The sequence below is a fragment of the Gigantopelta aegis genome, chromosome 8 (genome assembly GCF_016097555.1).
Source record: "Gigantopelta aegis isolate Gae_Host chromosome 8, Gae_host_genome, whole genome shotgun sequence".
Taxonomy (NCBI): Eukaryota; Metazoa; Mollusca; class Gastropoda; order Neomphalida; family Peltospiridae; genus Gigantopelta; species Gigantopelta aegis.
The window spans coordinates 2,117,299-2,140,140 of NC_054706.1; the positions used below are offsets into that span (position 1 = coordinate 2,117,299).

At 39.4% G+C, this 22,842-nt stretch overlaps 2 protein-coding genes across 2 annotated transcripts in view; one reads left to right on the plus strand and one right to left on the minus strand.

The window, feature by feature from the left end:
• LOC121379955 (cytosolic Fe-S cluster assembly factor nubp1-B-like) overlaps positions 1-22,842 on the minus strand; it is a 53,912-nt gene that overhangs the window by 25,558 nt on the left and 5,512 nt on the right. The window contains exons 2-4 of the mRNA XM_041508652.1: positions 21,775-21,876; positions 19,554-19,687; positions 217-285 (exon numbers count right to left, since the gene is read on the minus strand). Coding sequence (XP_041364586.1) covers positions 217-285; positions 19,554-19,687; positions 21,775-21,876 — 305 coding nt within the window. The remainder of the gene's footprint in view (positions 1-216; positions 286-19,553; positions 19,688-21,774; positions 21,877-22,842) is intronic.
• The window catches only part of LOC121379954 (tektin-3-like), a 47,989-nt gene continuing 33,391 nt past the window's right edge, over positions 8,245-22,842 (plus strand). The window contains exon 1 of the mRNA XM_041508651.1: positions 8,245-8,330. The gene's annotated coding sequence lies outside the window, so the exon portion shown is untranslated. The remainder of the gene's footprint in view (positions 8,331-22,842) is intronic.

The window sequence follows — 22,842 nt, forward strand, 5'->3', positions numbered from 1 at the left end:
TATATATATGAGAGAGAGAGAGAGAGAGAGAGAGAGAGAGAGAGAGAGAGAGAGAGAGAGAGAGAGAGAGAGAGAGAGAGAGAGAGAGAGAGAGAGAGAGAATCCCCTCTCTCTCTCTCTCTCTCTCTCTCTCTCTCTCTCTCTCTCTCTCTCTCTCTCTCTCTCTCTCTCTCTCTCTCTCTCTCTCTCTCTCTCTCTCTCTCTGTTTTAGTTTACCTGTTCTCCCTCTAAACCCATGATTCTGGGGATGGAAGGTCCACAGATATCAATGTCCAGAACAGCCACCTGCAAACAAAAAAGAATATAAATTAACAACACCCCAGCACATTGTTTAATCACTGACAACTGTATGTAGGTGACAAACATTTGCTCATATTTACACCAGATTACTGGAGAAGAAACCTGGTGCTGCTGCCACATAGATTATTTATTCTGATTAAAATCACTGATGACATATTTTCCAAGTTATGTACTTCTTTGTTTCAAATAAACTGTCCTTGTAGCTACTAAAATGCAGGATAACCAGAAATACATTGGATTGTCAACAATGATAATTTAAGTAAGAAGATATGGAAGAAGAAACTTTTCGTGCCGATCGCATTTCAGTCAAAGATGGCCTTAAACAAGAATTCTGTGGAATTAAAAGTCTCACCTATCAGAAGCTGATTCAGTGTGACTGACAGCTGCATCAAGAGATGTCCATCTCAATGAATGTTAAAAAACAGTGTCACTGACAGCTGCATCAAGAGATGTCCATCTCAATGAATGTTAAAAAACAGTGTCACTGACAGCTGCATCAAGAGATGTCCATCTCAATGAATGTTAAAAAAAAAATTAAACTTTAATTTTTTTTATTAAATTGAAAATATTAAAATTATATAATATAATAAATTTCAATTAGTTCTTTTTTTTTCTTTTTTCTTGTTTTTTTTTATTCATTCAGATGAACATTCCTAGATGCATCTTTAAACCAAGTTTCGCTGATGTAGGACATACTATTCATGAGAAATGGAGCCAGACATAAGACTTTAATGTTGAGCAAAACACAAAAGTTGATTCTGTTGCCACCCCCTAAGGAAAAGTAATACTTACAGCTCTCCTTTATACTTTGTAAACACAAAAGTTGATTCTGTTGCCACCCTCTAAGTAATACTTACAGCTCTCCTTTATACTTTGTAAACACAAAAGTTGATTCTGTTGCCACCCTCTAAGTAATACTTACAGCTCTCCTTTATACTTTGTAAACACCAAACTGTAACAGCCAGAAATATTTAACACTACTTCAACAGCATTCTCAAGTTTTCAAGTAACAACTTGCAGTACGACTCATAAGGGAGGACATTACATGTTCATTAGTAGATTCCATGACATCACACAAAAAGGCACTGTTTGTTTCTTTGTTTGTTTGTTTGTTTGGGGATTTTTTTTTTTTTTTTTTTTTTTTTTTGGGGGGGGGGGGGATGTTTTGGGGAGTTGGGCAGGCATTTGCCAGCCATAACTGCTCTTCTGCTAGGTATGGCCCTGCATGGAATGTTATCCCAACTGTTAAAGTACAGACACCCAGCACCTCTTCATTTAAAAAGGTGGAGGTGAGTTTACGCTATAACAGGTACAACACATTCATGTACATTGTGTCACGTAACATGTTTTTCTGTCGGTGTTTTGAATACGTCAGTAGGTTAAGAAAAGGAAATAAAACACCTGCTCAGACACGACCATCAAACAACTGAGCCCATCGCATTTCACAGACGAAAACTTCACACACTGAAAACTATTAATACACTAAAGACATGTTAAACACTTGACTGCACAGTCACAAAGAGAAATAATTCTGTATTGAGTTCAAACATGATACAACTCCCAATGGGTAGTTAGTAGGTACTTATTACTGTGACTTATAATGTAGATGTTGAGACCTAAGTCCCTAAACCAGACACTGCCACAAGAGCCAGATTTGGATGATCACTTAAACATGTGTTACATTGTTCACAGGAATCTAAGAAGGGGACGGGGTTTAGTTTAGTTAGTTTTCTAAGGACTTATTTTCAAATAATGCCATATTTAAACATATTTAGAGGTGATTTGGTTCATACCAAATCATAACAGACAAGAAATGTTTGTTTGGCCAACACCTTATTCAGTGGTGTGATATCAATTTAAGAATAAAATGTGAAATAATCCTTAAAAATAAGAACATTTTGGGGTTTTTTAAAAACTATAATATAATTTTTAAGCATTTCAGATCAAATACAGTCAACTTATTTTATGTACAAAAAGCTGAAATTAGATTTTTTTTAAAGCTAAAAAATTATAACCCGATTATTTAACATAACAACTTTGACACTCGATTTAGAAATCTAACAGAAAAATCCACTACAATCCCAAAGGGTTTTCTTTTTTCTGTTAACTGTGAGAGATCTTTTACATTTTTCTATGAACAGTACAGCACATACCACACACTTGTAATATACAAGACGTGATACACTGGCTGACACCTCCAGGTTGACATAAATGAATTAACCTCATTCTGAAAAATGTCCAATCTTTTGACACATTCATACCCGACATGAAAATAAATGTGATCCAAATTAATAATAAATCATTAAGATGTGTGTATATATATATATAACCCCGAGATGACAGCTTAATGCACTGAGGTAATAAAAAATGACAACATAACATAGTGTTGTAATAAAACAGCACTGGCAAGAACACAGCACACACTTGACAACACACACAACATGAACACACAGTTGAAACTATTGGAACATATTAATTTCAAATATGTTGAGCCAGCCATGGAAAGGAAAGGAATCGTGTTGAATGACACCCCAGCACATTTTGAAACTACAGGTGTTAGCAGTCAACCATAGTGTGATTACAACACATGGTATATAGAATAAGGGAAGATACACACTCCATTCACCCTGATAAGAATGCAGTAGTAGTACGCACGTGACAACACCCACAACACATTAACACGTGATGAAAACATTTTGATTTTATTAATTTTAGGTTTGTTTAGCCAGCCATGGAAAGCCAAGAAATAGTATTTAATGACACCTCAGCACATTATAAAATTATAGCTGTTAGTTGGTTAAAGTCAAAGTTTGTTTTGTTTAACGACACCACTAGAGCACATTGATTAATTAATCATCAGCTATTTCTTTCTTATCCATGGCTAGCTAAACAAAGCATTTGGTAATTCTGACATGTAGTCATCAGAGGAAACCTGCACTGGCATAGCTAGTGGGGGGAAAGGGGGCATGTGCTCCCATCCACTTTATAGCAGCAGTGATGGTTTTTATATATTTTTATATATATTTATATATATGTGTGTGTGTGCCTCCACCCCCACCCCCCACCCCCCACACACACACTTTTTAGCAACTTCCTATGCCCCACGACCCGCTACATTTTTCCATTAGTAGCAAGAGATCTTTTATATGCACTTTCTTACAGACAAGAAAGCATATACCACAGCCTTTGACCAGTTGTGGTGCACTGGTTGGAATGAGAAAACCCCCAATGAGTTGAATGGATCCACCGAGGTGGTTCGATCTGGCGCGTACTCAACCGACTCATGCCACCTGTTAGTTTGTTTATGTTCTTATTTACAGTTATATGGCAATGTACAGAGGGTTAACAAGCACAGAGATAATGAGAGGAAACACAGTTGCTAATCCATATGTGCTGTGCTTTTTGATCAGCAGCAACGGATCCTCTATATGCACCATCACAAACAGGACAGTACATACCACATATTACACCAGTAGTGGAGCACTGGGTGACATGATAACTAGCCCATGAGCCCACCAACAGATCAATCCTAGAATGAAGAGATGAGTGGATTACTACTGGGCTGCAGGCCAGGATCAATCCTAGAACGAAGAGATGAGTGGATTACTACTGGGCTACAGGCAGGATCAATCTTAGAATGAAGATATGAGTGGATTACTACTGGGCTACAGGCAGGATCAATCCTAGAACGAAGAGATGAGTGGATTACTACTGGGCTGCAGCCAGGATCAATCCTAGAACGAAGAGATGAGTGGATTACTACTGGGCTGCAGCCAGGATCAATCCTATATGAGTGGATTACTACTGGGCTACAGGCAGGATCAATCCTAGAACAAAGAGATGAGTGGATTCCTACTGGGCTACAGCCAGGATCAATCCTAGAACGAAGAGATGAGTGGATTACTACTGGGCTGCAGCCAGGATCAATCCTAGAACAAAAAGATGAGTGGATTACTACTGGGCTACAGCCAGGATCAATCCTAGAACGAAGAGATGAGTGGATTACTACTGGGCTGCAGCCAGGATCAATCCTAGAACGAAGAGATGAGTGGATTACTACTGGGCTGCAGCCAGGATCAATCCTAGAACGAAGAGATGAGTGGATTACTACTGGGCTGCAGGCAGGATCAATCCTAGAACGAAGAGATGAGTGGATTACTACTGGGCTGCAGCCATGATCAATCCTAGAACGAAGAGATGAGTGGATTACTACTGGGCTGCAGGCAGGATCAATCCTAGAACGAAAAGATGAGTGGATTACTACTGGGCTACAGCCAGGATCAATCCTAGAACGAAAAGATGAGTGGATTACTACTGGGCTGCAGCCAGGATCAATCCTAGAACGAAGAGATGAGTGGATTACTACTGGGCTAGTCAGGATCTAGCTCTGTTTGTGCCCATTCTCTGAATTCCATCCCCCCATTTCAACCACTGTGGTATGTGTTGTCCTGTGCGAGGGAAAGTGTAAAGATAAGATCCCTTACTGCTATTGGAAACATGTAGCGGGTTTTCTATAAGAAATGAATCAAAATGACCATATGTTTGAAATCAAATAGCCGATGATTAATAAATCAATGTGCTCTAGTGGTGTAATTAAACAAAACAAACTTTAACTTTAGCACCAGGGGCCACATCCAGCTGTGCATGCCTGGAAACCAAGGATTTACAAGAGAACAACGGAGACTTACATGTGAAAGTGCAAAAAAAATTGATTCACAGTGGCATGTTATATAGCACTGAAGCTCGAAACCCAAGTAAAATATTAACATCTCTTCACAGATATATCCACTCGAATTCCGTGTGCAAATCAATAACTGACGTGCATCATTGATTACATCAGTTCTGCTTCATTAACGTAGAGTTGGTTACTCAATCTCTCGCCCTTGACTGATTAGTTACATTTATCACCCAATGTGGTTTCATCATATGTTATGAATATTGGGCAGGAAGAACAGCTTAAAGTACCATTATATGCATAATTTTCATCTGTGGTGTCACAATGATTTATAGACTGATCAACACTGAATGCATTAGATTTCTACAAAACACTGACTAGGACTGTCAATATTAAAGCTTGATAATGAGTTTCTTAATGAGGTCACAGTGACCTATATAATAATATATCTACAATTAATAAAACAAATTTAGAACCAATAATAAACCTTGTTTCATTGAATGACACCACTAGAGCACAATGATTAAATAACGGTCTTCTTATGGATATTAAACTGTCATGTAATATTTTCTGGCAGTATTTAGACAAAACAGTGCACAATTTGGGGGGGGGGGGGGGGGGGGGGGGGGGTCATTAAACAACAAGTCCGACACCAGTCTAGTGAAACCTAATACTATTAATAAAACACAATTATGAGAAAATGACGTTATGCAAACTCCTTGTAAAACCAATAATCTGCATATGTTTGTCTGTATGTGTATTTGTTAGGTGAATCCAGGATGAATATAGGCAACTCTTTACACAGTGTAACATATCCCACTCAGACGGTACTAACATGACAAACACAACAAATACACAGCTTGTATTTACTTAATCACTTGGACAGATGGTTTCAGCAAACAACTTTCACTGATATGAGGATTCACTGCAGTCTAATCTTGGTAATGTCAACATAAACAGTCTGACCTGTCTTAATGCAGGAGCATGTACAGGAAAGAGTCACCCACTATCTGCCTGCTATGGCTATTCTATTCTTCTTCATATCCAAGTGAACCAACTCTGGACTGGCCACTATTTGAAAGTGTGCCTTAACTTCAGTTAGTTGTACCTATGATAAATAGTTAAACCCATGATAAGTGGTTGTAACCATGATAAGTGGTTGTAACCATGATAAGTGGCTGTAACCATGATAAGTGGTTGTAACCATGATAAGTGGTTGTAAAATGGTTGTAACCATGATAAGTGGTTGTAACCATGATAAGTAGTTGTAACCATGATAAGTGGTTGTACCCATAAGTGGTTGTACCCATAAGTGGTTGTACCCATGATAAGTAGTTATAACCATGATAAGTAGTTGTAACCATAAGTAGTTGTACCCATAAGTGGTTGTACCCATGATAAGTAGGTGTAGCCATGATAAGTAGTTGTAACCATGATAAGTAGTTGTAACCATGATAAGTAGTTGTAACCATGATAAGTAGTTGTACCCATAAGTGGCTGTACTTATGATATGTAGTTGTAACCATGATAAGTAGTTGTAACCATGATAAGTAGTTGTACCCATACGTGGTTGTACCCATGATAAGTACTTATAACCATAAGCAGTTGTACCCATGATAAGTAGTTATAACCATGATTAGTAGTTATAACCATAACTAGTTATAACCATGATAAGTAGTTGAACCCATGATAAGTGGTTGTAACCATGATAAGCAGTTGTACCCATGATAAGTAGTTGTACCCATGATAAGTAGTTAATTGTAACCATGATAAGTAGTTAATTGTAACCATGATAAGTAGTTGTATCCATGATAAGTAGTTGTATCCATGATAAGTAGTTGTACCCATGATAAGTAGTTGTATCCATGATAAGCAGTTAATTGTAACCATGATAAGTATCATCATCATTTGCTTCTCCTTCTAATAAACATGACATAATTTGAAAGAATAACAAAATTATATTCCAAAGCGCAAAGCAAACTGAATTACAGCATTAAAATAATCCATACATCAAGTACATTAAAAATATGTAACTTAGTAAAACAAAACAAAAAACCTATTTTTATCTGTAAAAAAAACCCCAGAGAATAAATTAAAACATTTAATAAAATAATAAATCAATAAATACCATGTCAAAATAAATCAAGTGCACATTAAAATACAAGCTGACAATATTAAAAGTTATCAATACAACTCCAGTCTGAAATAACTGATCATTTAATAAACTCTAAATGAAACCACATTATTTATGTATTAAAAGTTATCAATACAACTCCAGTCTGAAATAATTGACCATTTAATCAACTCTAAATGAAAGCCCATTATTTATGTATTAAAAGTTATCAATACAACTCCAGTCTGAAATAACTGATCATTTAATAAACTCTAAATGAAACCACATTATTTATGTATTAAAAGTTATCAATACAACTTCAGTCTGAAATAACTGCTCATTTAATAAACTCTAAATGAAACCACATTATTTATGTATTAAAAGTTATCAATACAACTTCAGTCTGAAATAACTGCTCATTTAATAAACTCTAAATGAAACCACATTATTTATGTATTAAAAGTTATCAATACAACTTCAGTCTGAAATAACTGATCATTTAATAAACTCTAAATGAAACCACATTATTTATGTATTAAAAGTTATCAATACAACTTCAGTCTGAAATAACTGCTCATTTAATAAACTCTAAATGAAACCACATTATTTATGTATTAAAAGTTATCAATACAACTTCAGTCTGAAATAACTGCTCATTTAATAAACTCTAAATGAAACCACATTATTTATGTATTAAAAGTTATCAATACAACTTCAGTCTGAAATAAGTGATCATTTAATCAACTCTAAATGAAGGCACATTATTTATGTATTAAAGTTCCACTTTGTTTTCTTCAGCGACACCAGTGGAATCAGCATTAATACAATAAGTCAATAAATCTCTCTGTATCAGCACTGTCTGCAATAACTCAAAAATTAATCAATATTTTATTTTCACTTTTCATTAATCCCCAAGCCTTGGTTGAATACACTGTAAAAACTTGAGTGTTTTAAAACTACATCAGTGAGTCACAAATGTGTGGATCTTACTAATCCAGTAATCCGGCTCACACTCGGTGATTATCTCACTAGCTGAGTGCAGAGGGGACCCCCTGCATTGTGTCCCTGTGCACGAGGTGTGACATGGCTGTGTCAAACACAAAGCCTTGTGGGTAGGCTGGCTGTTGTCATGACCACATTGTTGTACAGTGGAGGTGCACAGTTTACTTTACATCGACTGGTTTCCTCTCCCTCTCTCTCTCTCTAACCCTCTCACCACGATTTGTCAGCAGCTTTAACACTGTAAGTACTCCATTGTTCTTTGTATAATAGTATTTAATTTAAAACTACCCACATTTGTTTTGATTAGGGGATTTGGGTTTGTTTTTGCTTAATCTGCAAGACTGTCTGAGATATTTAAGTGATATCATTATCATGCAAGTTGTTATAGAGATCCTCCCATTTTATTACATAATACTTCTGTATTAGTCGATTAGCAGAAGATAACAAAATACATATTTGTGAATATAAATACATCTCACATAAAGATCACTTTATAAAGCAACCAGTTGTCCATAAAGGAAACTTTAGACAAGTTACTTGAGTATATATGAAAAACTACCTGTCCTAAGTGACCACTTTATGTTTGTTCCTTGTGTGTCAATAAATACGTGCGAATATATTTTTAAAAGCATAAAATTAAATAACATTTAATTTAAAAAATATATATTTAAAACCCTGGACATTTTGTTTTTATATGTAAAATACTAAAATAAAACAGCATTACAAGAAGTTGCACATGTAAGCCAGAAGAAATCAAGGAGTGATTTTCATCATCCAGCAGTCAATATTACGCAACACATCACTGAATTATTCCTACAAACTGTCCGGTAACCAGTTCACTCATCATAACTGGTACTAAGTATATTGCTTCATTTATTACATCGAGACATTTCTCTCTCTCTTTTTGTTCTCTTAACAAACAATGTTCTCATATTCCCTATAAGTTTATGTTTATTCACTTTCAAGGTTAAACTTACAAAATATAGCAATATTCAAAAACTGAATACAAATTTTACCTATCAGATTAATCTACAATCAGGTTTCCCCAGAGTCATATGGGGTAGGGGCTCACTACGCCTTAGGTGTGTTAGTAAGTGCTTTGGCATCATGTAAGGGCCTTAAATCAATTGCCTCTATGTTTTAATTGGCTATATGTGACAATCAACTGTTGGTTGTAACAACTTTTAAAACTTTACAGTACACAGGTATTTACACTTGTAACAGGTGAAACATGTCCTTCATACCTAATTAGGTACAGGGCCCTCGGCACCCTTTACAGTACACAGATATTCACACTTGTAACAGGTGAAACATGTCCTTCATACCTAATTAGGTGCAGGGCCCTCGGCACCCTTTACAGTACACAGATATTCACACTTGTAACAGGTGAAACATGTCCTTCATACCTAATTAGGTGCAGGGCCCTCGGCACCCTTTACAGTACACAGTACACAACAGAAACATATACCTAATTAGGTGCACCCTCGGCACCCTTTACAGTAACAGGTGAAACATGTCCTTCATACCTAATTAGGTGCAGGGCCCTCGGCACCCTTTACAGTACACAGATATTCACACTTGTAACAGGTGAAACATGTCCTTCATACCTAATTAGGTGCAGGGCCCTCGGCACCCTTTACAGTACACAGATATTCACACTTGTAACAGGTGAAACATGTCCTTCATACCTAATTAGGTGCAGGGCCCTCGGCACCCTTTACAGTACACAGATATTCACACTTGTAACAGGTGAAACATGTCCTTCATACCTAATTAGGTGCAGGGCCCTCGGCACCCTTTACAGTACACAGATATTCACACTTGTAACAGGTGAAACATGTCCTTCATACCTAATTAGGTGCAGGGCCCTCGGCACCCTTTACAGTACACAGATATTCACACTTGTAACAGGTGAAACATGTCCTTCATACCTAATTAGGTGCAGGGCCCTCGGCACCCTTTACAGTACACAGATATTCACACTTGTAACAGGTGAAACATGTCCTTCATACCTAATTAGGTGCAGGGCCCTCGGCACCCTTTACAGTACACAGATATTCACACTTGTAACAGGTGAAACATGTCCTTCATACCTAATTAGGTGCAGGGCCCTCGGCACCCTTTACAGTACACAGATATTCACACTTGTAACAGGTGAAACATGTCCTTCATACCTAATTAGGTGCAGGGCCCTCGGCACCCTTTACAGTACACAGATATTCACACTTGTAACAGGTGAAACATGTCCTTCATACCTAATTAGGTGCAGGGCCCTCGGCACCCTTTACAGTACACAGATATTCACACTTGTAACAGGTGAAACATGTCCTTCATACCTAATTAGGTGCAGGGCCCTCGGCACCCTTTACAGTACACAGATATTCACACTTGTAACAGGTGAAACATGTCCTTCATACCTAATTAGGTGCAGGGCCCTCGGCACCCTTTACAGTACACAGATATTCACACTTGTAACAGGTGAAACATGTCCTTCATACCTAATTAGGTGCAGGGCCCTCGGCACCCTTTACAGTACACAGATATTCACACTTGTAACAGGTGAAACATGTCCTTCATACCTAATTAGGTGCAGGGCCCTCGGCACCCTTTACAGTACACAGATATTCACACTTGTAACAGGTGAAACATGTCCTTCATACCTAATTAGGTGCAGGGCCCTCGGCACCCTTTACAGTACACAGATATTCACACTTGTAACAGGTGAAACATGTCCTTCATACCTAATTAGGTGCAGGGCCCTCGGCACCCTTTACAGTACACAGATATTCACACTTGTAACAGGTGAAACATGTCCTTCATACCTAATTAGGTGCAGGGCCCTCGGCACCCTTTACAGTACACAGATATTCACACTTGTAACAGGTGAAACATGTCCTTCATACCTAATTAGGTGCAGGGCCCTCGGCACCCTTTACAGTACACAGATATTCACACTTGTAACAGGTGAAACATGTCCTTCATACCTAATTAGGTGCAGGGCCCTCGGCACCCTTTACAGTACACAGATATTCACACTTGTAACAGGTGAAACATGTCCTTCATACCTAATTAGGTGCAGGGCCCTCGGCACCCTTTACAGTACACAGATATTCACACTTGTAACAGGTGAAACATGTCCTTCATACCTAATTAGGTGCAGGGCCCTCGGCACCCTTTACAGTACACAGATATTCACACTTGTAACAGGTGAAACATGTCCTTCATACCTAATTAGGTGCAGGGCCCTCGGCACCCTTTACAGTACACAGATATTCACACTTGTAACAGGTGAAACATGTCCTTCATACCTAATTAGGTGCAGGGCCATCGGCACCCTTTCGTTTAACAACAGTCGGTTACCAATTGTCATAGACAGTGTCAACAAAGCTGGCATTTGCATCAAACTGATAGCGAAAATATAAGTGCCTTAAAAATATCCTGGGGAAAGGTATGTACAACTAACTGAAAACAATGAGTATATTGGTTTCATGCTGGAAAGAAAAAAAAGTCTATTTTTATATACGCAAAACCTTTTTTTAAAGTTATTAAAATGTGAATACTTTAAACAAAACTGTATTAGCATACAACAGAATGGTATAACCACTTTGGATACAAATGGGCTAATTTGGATACGAGTATGCAGTACGAGTCCTGAATGTACATATACATATATAACTTTTGAGGAGGAATCAAAGACAGGAAACACCTGAAGTCTTCCGCTTTATTGGTTAACCAGTGGTTGTAAGGTGCCAAATATACAGTAAATGTGATGATAAAACAACCTGAATGCCAACTTACTCTTAATAGTTATTACCAGTAAAAGATCATATATATATATATATGTATATGTATATGTATATGTATATGTATATGTATATGTATATGTATATGTTTTTACATAGATGTGACAGCACGTACCACAGTTTTTGACATATATGTTATGCAGGACAAGCTAGAATGGGCAATACACAATGGGTTAGTCCACTATCAGGGCATTGAAATAAGTTGAGAATGGATGTCGAGGTTATCACAAGTCAAGAATCATACTTTGTTCTCCACAAATTCTTATTTATCCAAAAACTACCCCTAACTTTCGATCACTTGTGTTTTTATCAAATATATATATATTCATTTCATTTCACTTATTGTTGGTGCTTATATCCAATTAAAGTTCAAGCACACTGTCCTGGGCACACACCTCAGCTATCTGTGTTGTCTGTCCAGGACAGTGGGTTAGTTGTTAGTTATTATTTGTTAGAGAGAAAGAGAGAAGAGGGTGTAGGCATCTTACACCTACCCATCCAGTCATTAAAACCCATTCTGTAACCACATGTATTGAGCATCAGAACAATGAGATCAGAGACATGAATGTAATACAAAGTATCAGTGTATCTCCTGTGGGAGATCAGTGTAATAATAATGGTCATTGTAAACTTGATGACAATGTCGTAACCCAGGCTACCTGGTCTATAGTCTGTGGCTTATAACATGTACTACATGGGTTACCACACATTATGCTTAATTTGAAACTAATCCTTTCCCACATGTTCTCCCAAGCTGCAATAATCGACTAATTACGTGATAAAACTTTCTATTTTCTTCATGCATGTATGTGCATATAATGAACCAGGAACACGACCTATCCCAGTGGTAAAGCACTCACCTCATGTCATGGATCGAATCCAGTCAGTAGGCATAATGTGCTACCAGTATGTATCGCTCCAGCCACAACTGGTGTAACAAATATCATGGTATGTACTATCCTGTCTGAGGGTGGTGCATACAAAAGATCCCATTGCTGCTAATCAAAAGGAGATGCCCATAGATTGGGAGCAGCAGCTTTCCTCTCTGTGTTCCTTTACCATATGTCTGATGCCATATATCCATAATTAAAATGTGTTGAACGTGTCGTTAAAGAAGAGCTATAATTCGGTAAACTAAGTTAACATCACTTAAATAGCTCAAGTTTACTTCCGATGAACCGGTCCAAATCATGCACCAAATTACCTCACTAAGCAATTTTTTTTAGTTTTTGGACTCAATCCTACAGGACATTCAAAATTCAATAACAACACAAATACCCCCGCCAGCTACCGACTCTTCTCCCACCCACCCCAACCCATTTCCTGTCCTGGATGAAAAACAGGTGTATGCTACAACAGCTTGTTCTGATTGTGCACATTAAGCCCTATGACCTAACCTGACCTGTCATTTAAAAAAATGTATAATTCTTCCCTTCTTTTTGTAAATTAACCAAAACCAGATTCCACATGCAGTTTATCATCTAGACTGAGGAAATAAAGTTCAAAGGTATCCTTAAATCAATTAAGATTTCATAACTAATCATCACATCCACTCCAGCCAATCACATTTTGATTCTAATTAATCACTGGAACATCACTAACATCTAATGTACAAAATTTAACTATTACATAGTATGACGGCACATATATAGCACACAATTCAATTAATTATAATTAAATTTTTATTATATTTATTAAAATTTAAAGTGATCCCACTGGGTTTTTTTTTTTAATTTAAATTTAATTGTAAGGATTGTCAGTTCTTTTTTTAGATCCATCTTGGTATGAACACAAATAAGCATATGGCAAACTTTTGTGTGAATGGCTCCACCAATTCAAACAATCTGCACATGCTTTTTGTGTTCCTATCCCGATGAATGTAAAAGAAATAAGAGACAATATCGTTAAATGTTGTTAATGTGACAGTGTGTCTGTGACGTCATTCCTGCACAGTTACGAAAAGTTTAACAAAAGTATGAACACTTGTATAGCCAGGATTTTATACTGGGGAGCCAACCCATATTGGAGGCCTAACCCACACTATGTATGTATGTATGATTTTATAAAATTTAATAGTTTTTAACTATATTGACACACAATGAAAATGCAAAACAGATATTTTTCAATATTTTGTTGTGATTAATGTAAAATATATTTATTGGACTTAAAATAAGAATTTATGAGAGGAAGCCATTGATTGGTACTTTTGTCTGGGTTTTAATCCTGGTTTTGTTCTCGTTACACATACAATAGTAGAAACACACAAAATGGTGTGAAATGCGTTCACTACATGCTCAATCATGCTGCATGCAATGCACGTGAAATGCCAGTATGTGGACACATAAAACTCACATAACGGTGTCATATTTCTCATCACATTAAGAATGCCACGACTCAGAGAAGAATAAAGGGAGCGAGCGCTGGGCATGGTTCAAGGGGGGACTTCGCAAAGCCAAGTTGCTAGGACCTTCACAGTCGATCCATCAACTATTGGACGACTTGTTGAACGTCATCAACAGACCGGGAGTGTCCGTGATCGACCTCGACCTGGTTAACGTCCCATTATGACCCCACGCCAAGATCAGCAGATTCGACGACACCACCTCCATGACCGGTTCAGAACTGCGACGATGAGACAGCAAGCAACATGATAGAACATCATGGAAGGCCTATCCATCCAATGACGATCATCAGTCGACTCAGAACGGCTGGATTCAGATGCAGACGCCCGTACAATGAAAACATCATGACACTTCGACATCGTGCTGCGAGACTACAGTTTGCTCCCCAGAATGGTAATCATCCACCAGCCTTTTACCGGAGCATTGTTTTCTCAGATGAGTCCCGTTTCTCTGTATCCTTTGCCGATGGAAAAGCACGTGTGTACAGGAGACTCCATGAATGGTACGCTGATGTGTGAGGGAACGTGATCGGTTTGGTGGCGGTTGTCTGATGGTATGGGGAGTAATCAACTGTGATTTCAGGAGTATCTCATTATTGTCCATGATGCCCTTACAGCCCAGCGTTATGTTGACGTTATTCTAAGACCAGTTCTCCAGCCACTTTTGCGCCGTCACCGAAGACCAGGAGGTCCCCTTCTCTTTCAACAAGACAATGCATGTCCACATACTGCAAGAATTACCCAGGTATTCCTGCAACAAGCCAGTATCACCGTTATGAACTGGCCCGTTGTTTCACTGGATTTGAACCCAATTGAACACATGTGGGATGAGTTAGGACGTCGTGTACGTCACCACCAGCCACTACCGCGTAATGTCGCTGAGCTTGCACAGGCGTTGCAGGAGTGGAGGAACATTCCTGTTGCTTATTTGAGTTGTTTGTGCCAATCCTTTCCCCGTCGTCTTCACGCATGCTCACGGGCCAATGGTGGACACACCAGATACTGACCGTGATATGGGGGGGGGGGTCGAACTTTTCGATTACGAACGCAACTCGATTACTGATGATAACTGGCCATGTTTCCATGTGAATGTATCTCATGAATACCAGTCATTAATGTCATATTACATTATCCATCAATTCATTAATAGTTTGTCGTTATTTGCAATGAAAAGTTGTTTTTGCGTTTTCATTGTGTGTCAGTATAAAAGGTTTGATTTTGGGTGGCGTGGTCCCTGTAAAGCCACATCCCCCTCCTGGCTACACCACTGAGTATGAAACCGGTCTCTAATGGCCACCAAATATTTTCAAAAAGTCCAACCAGAGCTGGCTACAAAAACCGTTTGATGAATACACAAAACAGTAAACTATTATGTAGTGTGCTGATATGGGACCATTCACATCCATTAACGTTTATACTAGCATAAAAATTTAACTGGCTTTTTCAAAGTACACATGAAAAAAATTGACTTTGGGTTGAATATTTGTATCCACCTTTTTGTTATTTTTAAAAACACATACACTAACTCACTTACAAACACACACACACACACACTCTCACACACTCACACCAGCATATGATTTTTAACTGTGAAAATGCGGACTATTGTGAACGGCTCTTTAAATAACAAGCATTCCATGGAATTAATGGTCTCACCAACCATAAACACTTTCAGTACGCAGTGATGAACATCCACACCTGTAGGTGCAACTATAAACCAAGTTTCATTGAGCTAGAATCTATCACTGCCTGTATTCTCCTTTTAACTTTGTAAATGCGAGACAAAAATTCTGATTGGATTCCCCACTACAGGGGTGCAGAAAGTACTTGCCCACTCGCCAAATGTGAGTAAAACTTCTCACGGATGAGTTGAAAAATGCAACAACTCTGTCCAATTGACGATTTGTCTTTTTCTGACTGACCGCATTTTTATTTTATTTTTTTTATTTTGTAAATTTATATCAAAGAATGGTGAAAAGCTTTATTAAACTATATTGATTTGTGAATCAAGGTTTGGGGCTTGATTTCGTTTGCCACTTAATGCTGATCACTTAAAAAGTGTCCTTGTCATAATATATAGATTTATCATATAATATCTTACATCAAAGTATGCAATATTTTTTAGATCACATAACTAAGAATTTGATAACTTTGCAAATTAGATGTAAATTAGTCTCGGTCACGACACTAGGTTTATTGATATTCAATCGAACGTACTAGGGTGACACTCCATGATAGATATATGCATTCATAGTCATCAAAAAAACCCATTTCAATAGCAACTTTACAATAAAAGCTGTCCAATGTAAGGACATCCAAAATGACGTCATTCGAGTTTGACGTCATTTTCATTTGAATATAGAGTAATGGCTGATTGGAATTAAAGTTGCATATACAGTTTACAAAAATATGTTGTATTAAGCTTGAGATTATATGATAAAGAGATTATTACCCTCATGTGTTTCGGTATCAAACTATCATATATTAAGAATAAAAATAATGCTCACATAATACAATTTTCATTCCTAATATATGATATTGACGATATTGAAATACACTCTGATAATAACCTCTATATATTTGGTGTGAAGACAGTGTATATTAACATTAATATATTGTTCTATAGGCTGGCAGACTAGTAGAAATTTTAGTTAATTCTGGTCCATCAGGCTAGTGTAATATGTTAAATTTTTGCACCCCTGCCACAAAGCACACTCAGACGTGTGGTGTGAGAACTACCTGTTTGTCGGGATCTGTGGCCAGACCATGCGCCAAGTGAGCAGTGAAAGATGTGTGGTGTGAGAACTACCTGTTTGTCGTGATCTGTGGCCAGACCATGCGCCAAGTGAGCAGTGAAAGACATGTGCTGTGAGAACTACCTGTTTGTCGGGATCTATGGCCAGACCATGTGCCAAGTGAGCAGTGAAAGATGTGTGGTGTGAGAACTACCTGTTTGTCGTGATCTGTGGCCAGACCATGCGCCAAGTGAGCAGTGAAAGACGTGTGGTGTGAGAACTACCTGTTTGTCGGGATCTGTGGCCAGACCATGCGCCAAGTGAGCAGTGAAAGACGTGTGCTGTGAGAACTACCTGTTTGTCGGGATCTGTGGCCAGACCGTGCGCCAAGTGAGCAGTGAAAGACGTGTGGTGTGAGAACTACCTGTTTGTCGGGATCTGTGGCCAGACCATGCGCCAAGTGAGACGTGAAAGACGTGTGCTGTGAGAACTACCTGTTTGTCGGTATCTGTGGCCAGACCATGCACCAAGTGAGCAGTGAAAGATGTGTGCTGTGAGAACTACCTGTTTGTCGGGATCTGTGGCCAGACCATGCGCCAAGTGAGCAGTGAAAGACGTGTGGTGTGAGAACTACCTGTTTGTCGGGATATGCAGCCAGACCATGCGCCAAGTGAGCAGTGAAAGACGTGTGGTGTGAGAACTACCTGTTTGTCGGGATCTGTGGCCAGACCATGCGCCAAGTGAGCAGTGAAAGACATGTGGTGTGAGAACTACCTGTTTGTCGGGATCTGTGGCCAGACCATGCGCCAAGTGAGCAGTGAAAGACGTGTGCTGTGAGAACTACCTGTTTGTCGGGATCTGTGGCCAGACCGTGCGCCAAGTGAGCAGTGAAAGACGTGTGCTGTGAGAACTACCTGTTTGTCGGGATCTGTGGCCAGACCATGCGCCAAGTGAGCAGTGAAAGACGTGTGCTGTGAGAACTACCTGTTTGTCGGGATCTGTGGCCAGACCATGCGCCAAGTGAGCAGTGAAAGACGTGTGCTGTGAGAACTACCTGTTTGTCGGGATCTGTGGACAGACCATGCGCCAAGTGAGCAGTGAAAGACGTGTGGTGTGAGAACTACCTGTTTGTCGGGATCTGTGGACAGACCATGCGCCAAGTGAGCAGAGAAAGAAGTGTGCTGTGAGAACTACCTGTTTGTCGGGATCTGTGGCCAGACCATGTGCCAAGTGAGCAGTGAAAGACGTGTGCTGTGAGAACTACCTGTTTGTCGGGATCTGTGGCCAGACCATGCGCCAAGTGAGCAGTGAAAGACGTGTGCTGTGAGAACTACCTGTTTGTCGGGATCTGTGGCCAGACCATGCGCCAAGTGAGCAGTGAAAGACGTGTGGTGTGAGAACTACCTGTTTGTCGGGATCTATGGCCAGACCATGCGCCAAGTGAGCAGTGAAAGACGTGTGGTGTGAGAACTACCTGTTTGTCGGGATCTGTGGCCAGACCATGCGCCAAGTGAGCAGTGAAAGACGTGTGGTGTGAGAACTACCTGTTTGTCGGGATCTGTGGCCAGACCATGCGCCAAGTGAGCAGTGAAAGACGTGTGCTGTGAGAACTACCTGTTTGTCGGGATCTGTGGCCAGACCATGCGCCAAGTGAGCAGTGAAAGACGTGTGGTGTGAGAACTACCTGTTTGTCGGGATCTGTGGCCAGACCATGCGCCAAGTGAGCAGTGAAAGACATGTGCTGTGAGAACTACCTGTTTGTCGGGATCTGTGGCCAGACCATGCGCCAAGTGAGCAGTGAAAGACGTGTGGTGTGAGAACTACCTGTTTGTCGGGATCTGTGGCCAGACCATGCGCCAAGTGAGCAGTGAAAGACGTGTGGTGTGAGAACTACCTGTTTGTCGGGATCTGTGGCCAGACCATGCGCCAAGTGAGCAGTGAAAGACGTGTGGTGTGAGAACTACCTGTTTGTCGGGATCTGTGGCCAGACCATGCGCCAAGTGAGCAGTGAAAGACGTGTGGTGTGAGAACTACCTGTTTGTCGGGATCTGTGGCCAGACCATGCGCCAAGTGAGCAGTGAAAGACGTGTGGTGTGAGAACTACCTGTTTGTCGGGATCTGTGGCCAGACCATGCGCCAAGTGAGCAGTGAAAGACGTGTGCTGTGAGAACTACCTGTTTGTCGGGATCTGTGGCCAGACCATGCGCCAAGTGAGCAGTGAAAGACGTGTGGTGTGAGAACTACCTGTTTGTCGGGATCTGTGGCCAGACCATGCGCCAAGTGAGCAGTGAAAGACGTGTGGTATGAGAACTACCTGTTTGTCGTGATATGCAGCCAGACCATGCGCCAAGTGAGCAGTGAAAGACGTGTGGTGTGAGAACTACCTGTTTGTTGGGATCTGTGGTCAGACCATGCGCCAAGTAAGCAGTGAAAGATGTGTGCTGTGAGAACTACCTGTTTGTCGGGATCTGTGGCCAGACCATGCGCCAAGTGAGCAGTGAAAGATGTGTGGTGTGAGAACTACCTGTTTGTTGGGATCTGCGGCCAGACCATGCGCCAAGTGAGCAGTGAACGTACTCTTCCCGACTCCGCCCTTTCCTGACAACACAATAATCTTGTGTTTCACAGTCGATAGCTTCTCCTTTATCTGCAGGATTGCTGAAAGCAAATAACCAACATCAATTCATTTAACAGAGATTATTACCTCCATATCAGTATATACATCCAGGGCTGGCCAAATGTACTCTTTCACTCGCCCCTTACGAGTAAAAATTTGCTAATGTGAGTATAATTTACAATTCAGTTGTCTGCCGGGCAACCGAAATTTCTGAACACAAACTACCTCTTTATAATTTTTTACACTTGCGATTTTTGTAATTCTGTAGTCTACAGCAAGCGTCATCCACTCTTTGAAAGCTTGGTGAAGACCGCAGGCCGTTCACAGACTTCAATTCATTGTGCAAGTAAGAAAACTATCACTGACCTGAAATACAATGTCCTTCAACCTCATGCAAAATAGAGGGGTATACTTTTTTTTAATATTTAAAAACAAAAAATCTCTTTGCTATACTCGTCCATTGTGACCACCCCACTCCCCACCTCCACTCTCCAAAAAATAATGTTTTAGATGATCATTCTATAGTAAAGTTTAAAACAAAATTCATAAACTCATTTCCAATTTTCCTTCATTCCGATAGCAATTGTTTTTTTCACATTCACAAATTAAGGGAAATACAAGTATGATGTGAAATTGTACCAGTTTTTTTATTTAAACTGCTTACGTTTTGGGACGAGTTAATTTTTTTGTGGGTAAGTGAAATTTGAGAGTTACTTGCCCAGCGGCCAACTGAAAGATTTAGGATGTGGCCAGCCCTGTATATCCACTGTAATAATGGTTAGGCCATTGAATGATGCTGTCCCAGTACCAGTTGTAACCAACACAAGTCATATGTCACTCTGGTCAAGTTAAAGTTAAAAGTTTGTTTTAAGGACACCACTAGAGCACATTGATTTATGAATCATCGGCTACTGGATATCAAACATTTGATAATTTTGACCTGTAGTTTTAGAGAGAAAACCCGCTACATTTTATCATTAGTAGCAAAAGATCTTTTATATGCATTATCCCACAGACAGGATAGCAAACACTGTGGCCTTTGATATATCAGTCATGGTGCACTGGCTGGAATGATAAAATAGTCCAATGGATCACTGATGGGGATCGATCCCAGACTGATGGCGTCATATGAGCTCATTACCACTGGACCACGTCCCACCCTCCCTCTCAGGTGAAGATGCTAGCTTTTATTTCACTAGCAATTTACCAGATTCATATCTGGATACAAGTGTGAAGAAATGAAGAAAACTTTTTGTGAACAGTTAACTTGACCTCTGACCTATGAACTTTCCTCCTAGTCCCTCATAGCAAGAGGCACTAGTTGACCACTAGATTGATATGTGTACAACAGTATGATTTTGTCAAATTATTGTCAATGAACTAGAACATACTAGAACATACCAGTTAATGGTGGGGTATACACAACAATGCAGGGTAACTCATTTGGAATGAACGTTCAGTGACAACCCAACCCAGTACAAAAATACACATCGGCTATTGGGTGGACAACATAAAGCTCCCCTCCCCCACTAGAAAATAACAGTCATGTTTTTTTTTAAACCCAATCCCTCCCGGATCTGGAGCCATGTGTGCACCTACAACTGGCAGAGTAACTAAATGATAACCATCTTTCACAGGTGTGCATGTGTGCAGAGCAGGAATTGGGGTGGAGGAGGAGGTAAAAAAAAAAAAAACATGCTCCTACCAAATGTGCTTTTTTAAAATGTATTTTCTGGGGGAGTATGACCCAAACCCCATAAAACATTTATTACAGGAGTGCAGAAAGTACTTGCCCGCTCGACAAATGCAAGTAAAAATTGTGACAGACTAATTAAAAAACGCAACTACCAGTCTTACAGGTGATCTCGCCTTTTCTGATTGACTGATAGATGACGGAAACAGAGGCGGTCAAAGGTCAATATTTCCTAGAAATGGCTTGTTTACATTAAAAGTAGGTGTGTTTTGAATAGATTGTTCTGTTAAATACTTGCGGGATGTCACTTGAATGTTGTAAATCAATATCATAGAATGGCCACAGTCTATAGACCTTCCTACACAATGCCCTGCACACATGCCTGCCTGCTCCCCAAACTCAGTAGTTAATAATGAAGTATGTAAAAGTACCCACCCGGATCTGGACCTGGTGCAGCAATACTGCAGATCGACTGATTTGGACATCCTCCACAGGCAGATGCTTTACCAGCATCTTTACTACTGGTGCCAGGACAACCTACAAAACAACAACAACAACATTTGTTTAATAATCTTACTGGTGGTTCAAACATATTGGTGGTCACAAACACACTCATATTAACCCCAACCCTCAGTTGTTAGCTATTTGTCTAATATGGAACGAATGAATCTGTATGTCAATAAAATGTAAAACATTGTTCGCTTTTTGATGGATTTTATGTTGTATTTATCTAAGCTGGCTTTAAAGTGGCAGACCGTGTTTTCAACCCATGATAACAGACACTAATCTACAAACCTGTAACACACCTGGATAAAGTTACAACAGAGTGAAACTAAAGTCTGTTACACTGAAACGGGGAATTACCCTGCACAAATGGAGCAAAACCTGTCTCCATAACTGTTATTGCTCAGATGACAAAGGAATATATGTGTTTTTAAAATTATAAAAACTGCATTTCTTGGCATTACAAATAGCAGGATCACCAGATGAAAAACACTTCAGATATTCAGAAATGGATAATCTAAACAATAAAAAGTAATGTTTGATTTTAATTATCAAAAATGGCTCTAGTACATGTTGTGAAAAATACACTTAAGTGTATTGAAAACACAAATGTGGCAGGGAGGGAAATAAGGAAGTCCTCGTGTTTTTAGAGCATTTTGTTTTAAATTTTGGAGTTGTAAGCTCCCGTTATTCTATTGGAATACAAGTCAAAATGTACCCGTATTTTGGTCAAAATTATGTTCCTGTTCTGTTTAATGTTGTTTAATTAAGATAAAATATGCTACGTATACTCTTCAAAAAAAGTAGGGAAACTCTAATAATAATTTACAATTGCCAAAATTGTAAGGTTTGCACGTGCACGTTAGCTGTGGGGAATGGTTATATGATGATAGTGAATTAATTGGGCAAACATTACAACCAGTAGTTCAGTATTACAGTAGGTTTTATGACCACCAAAGATCTTGAAGGATGAATGGGGTCAGAAGTGAAAGTTAAAAG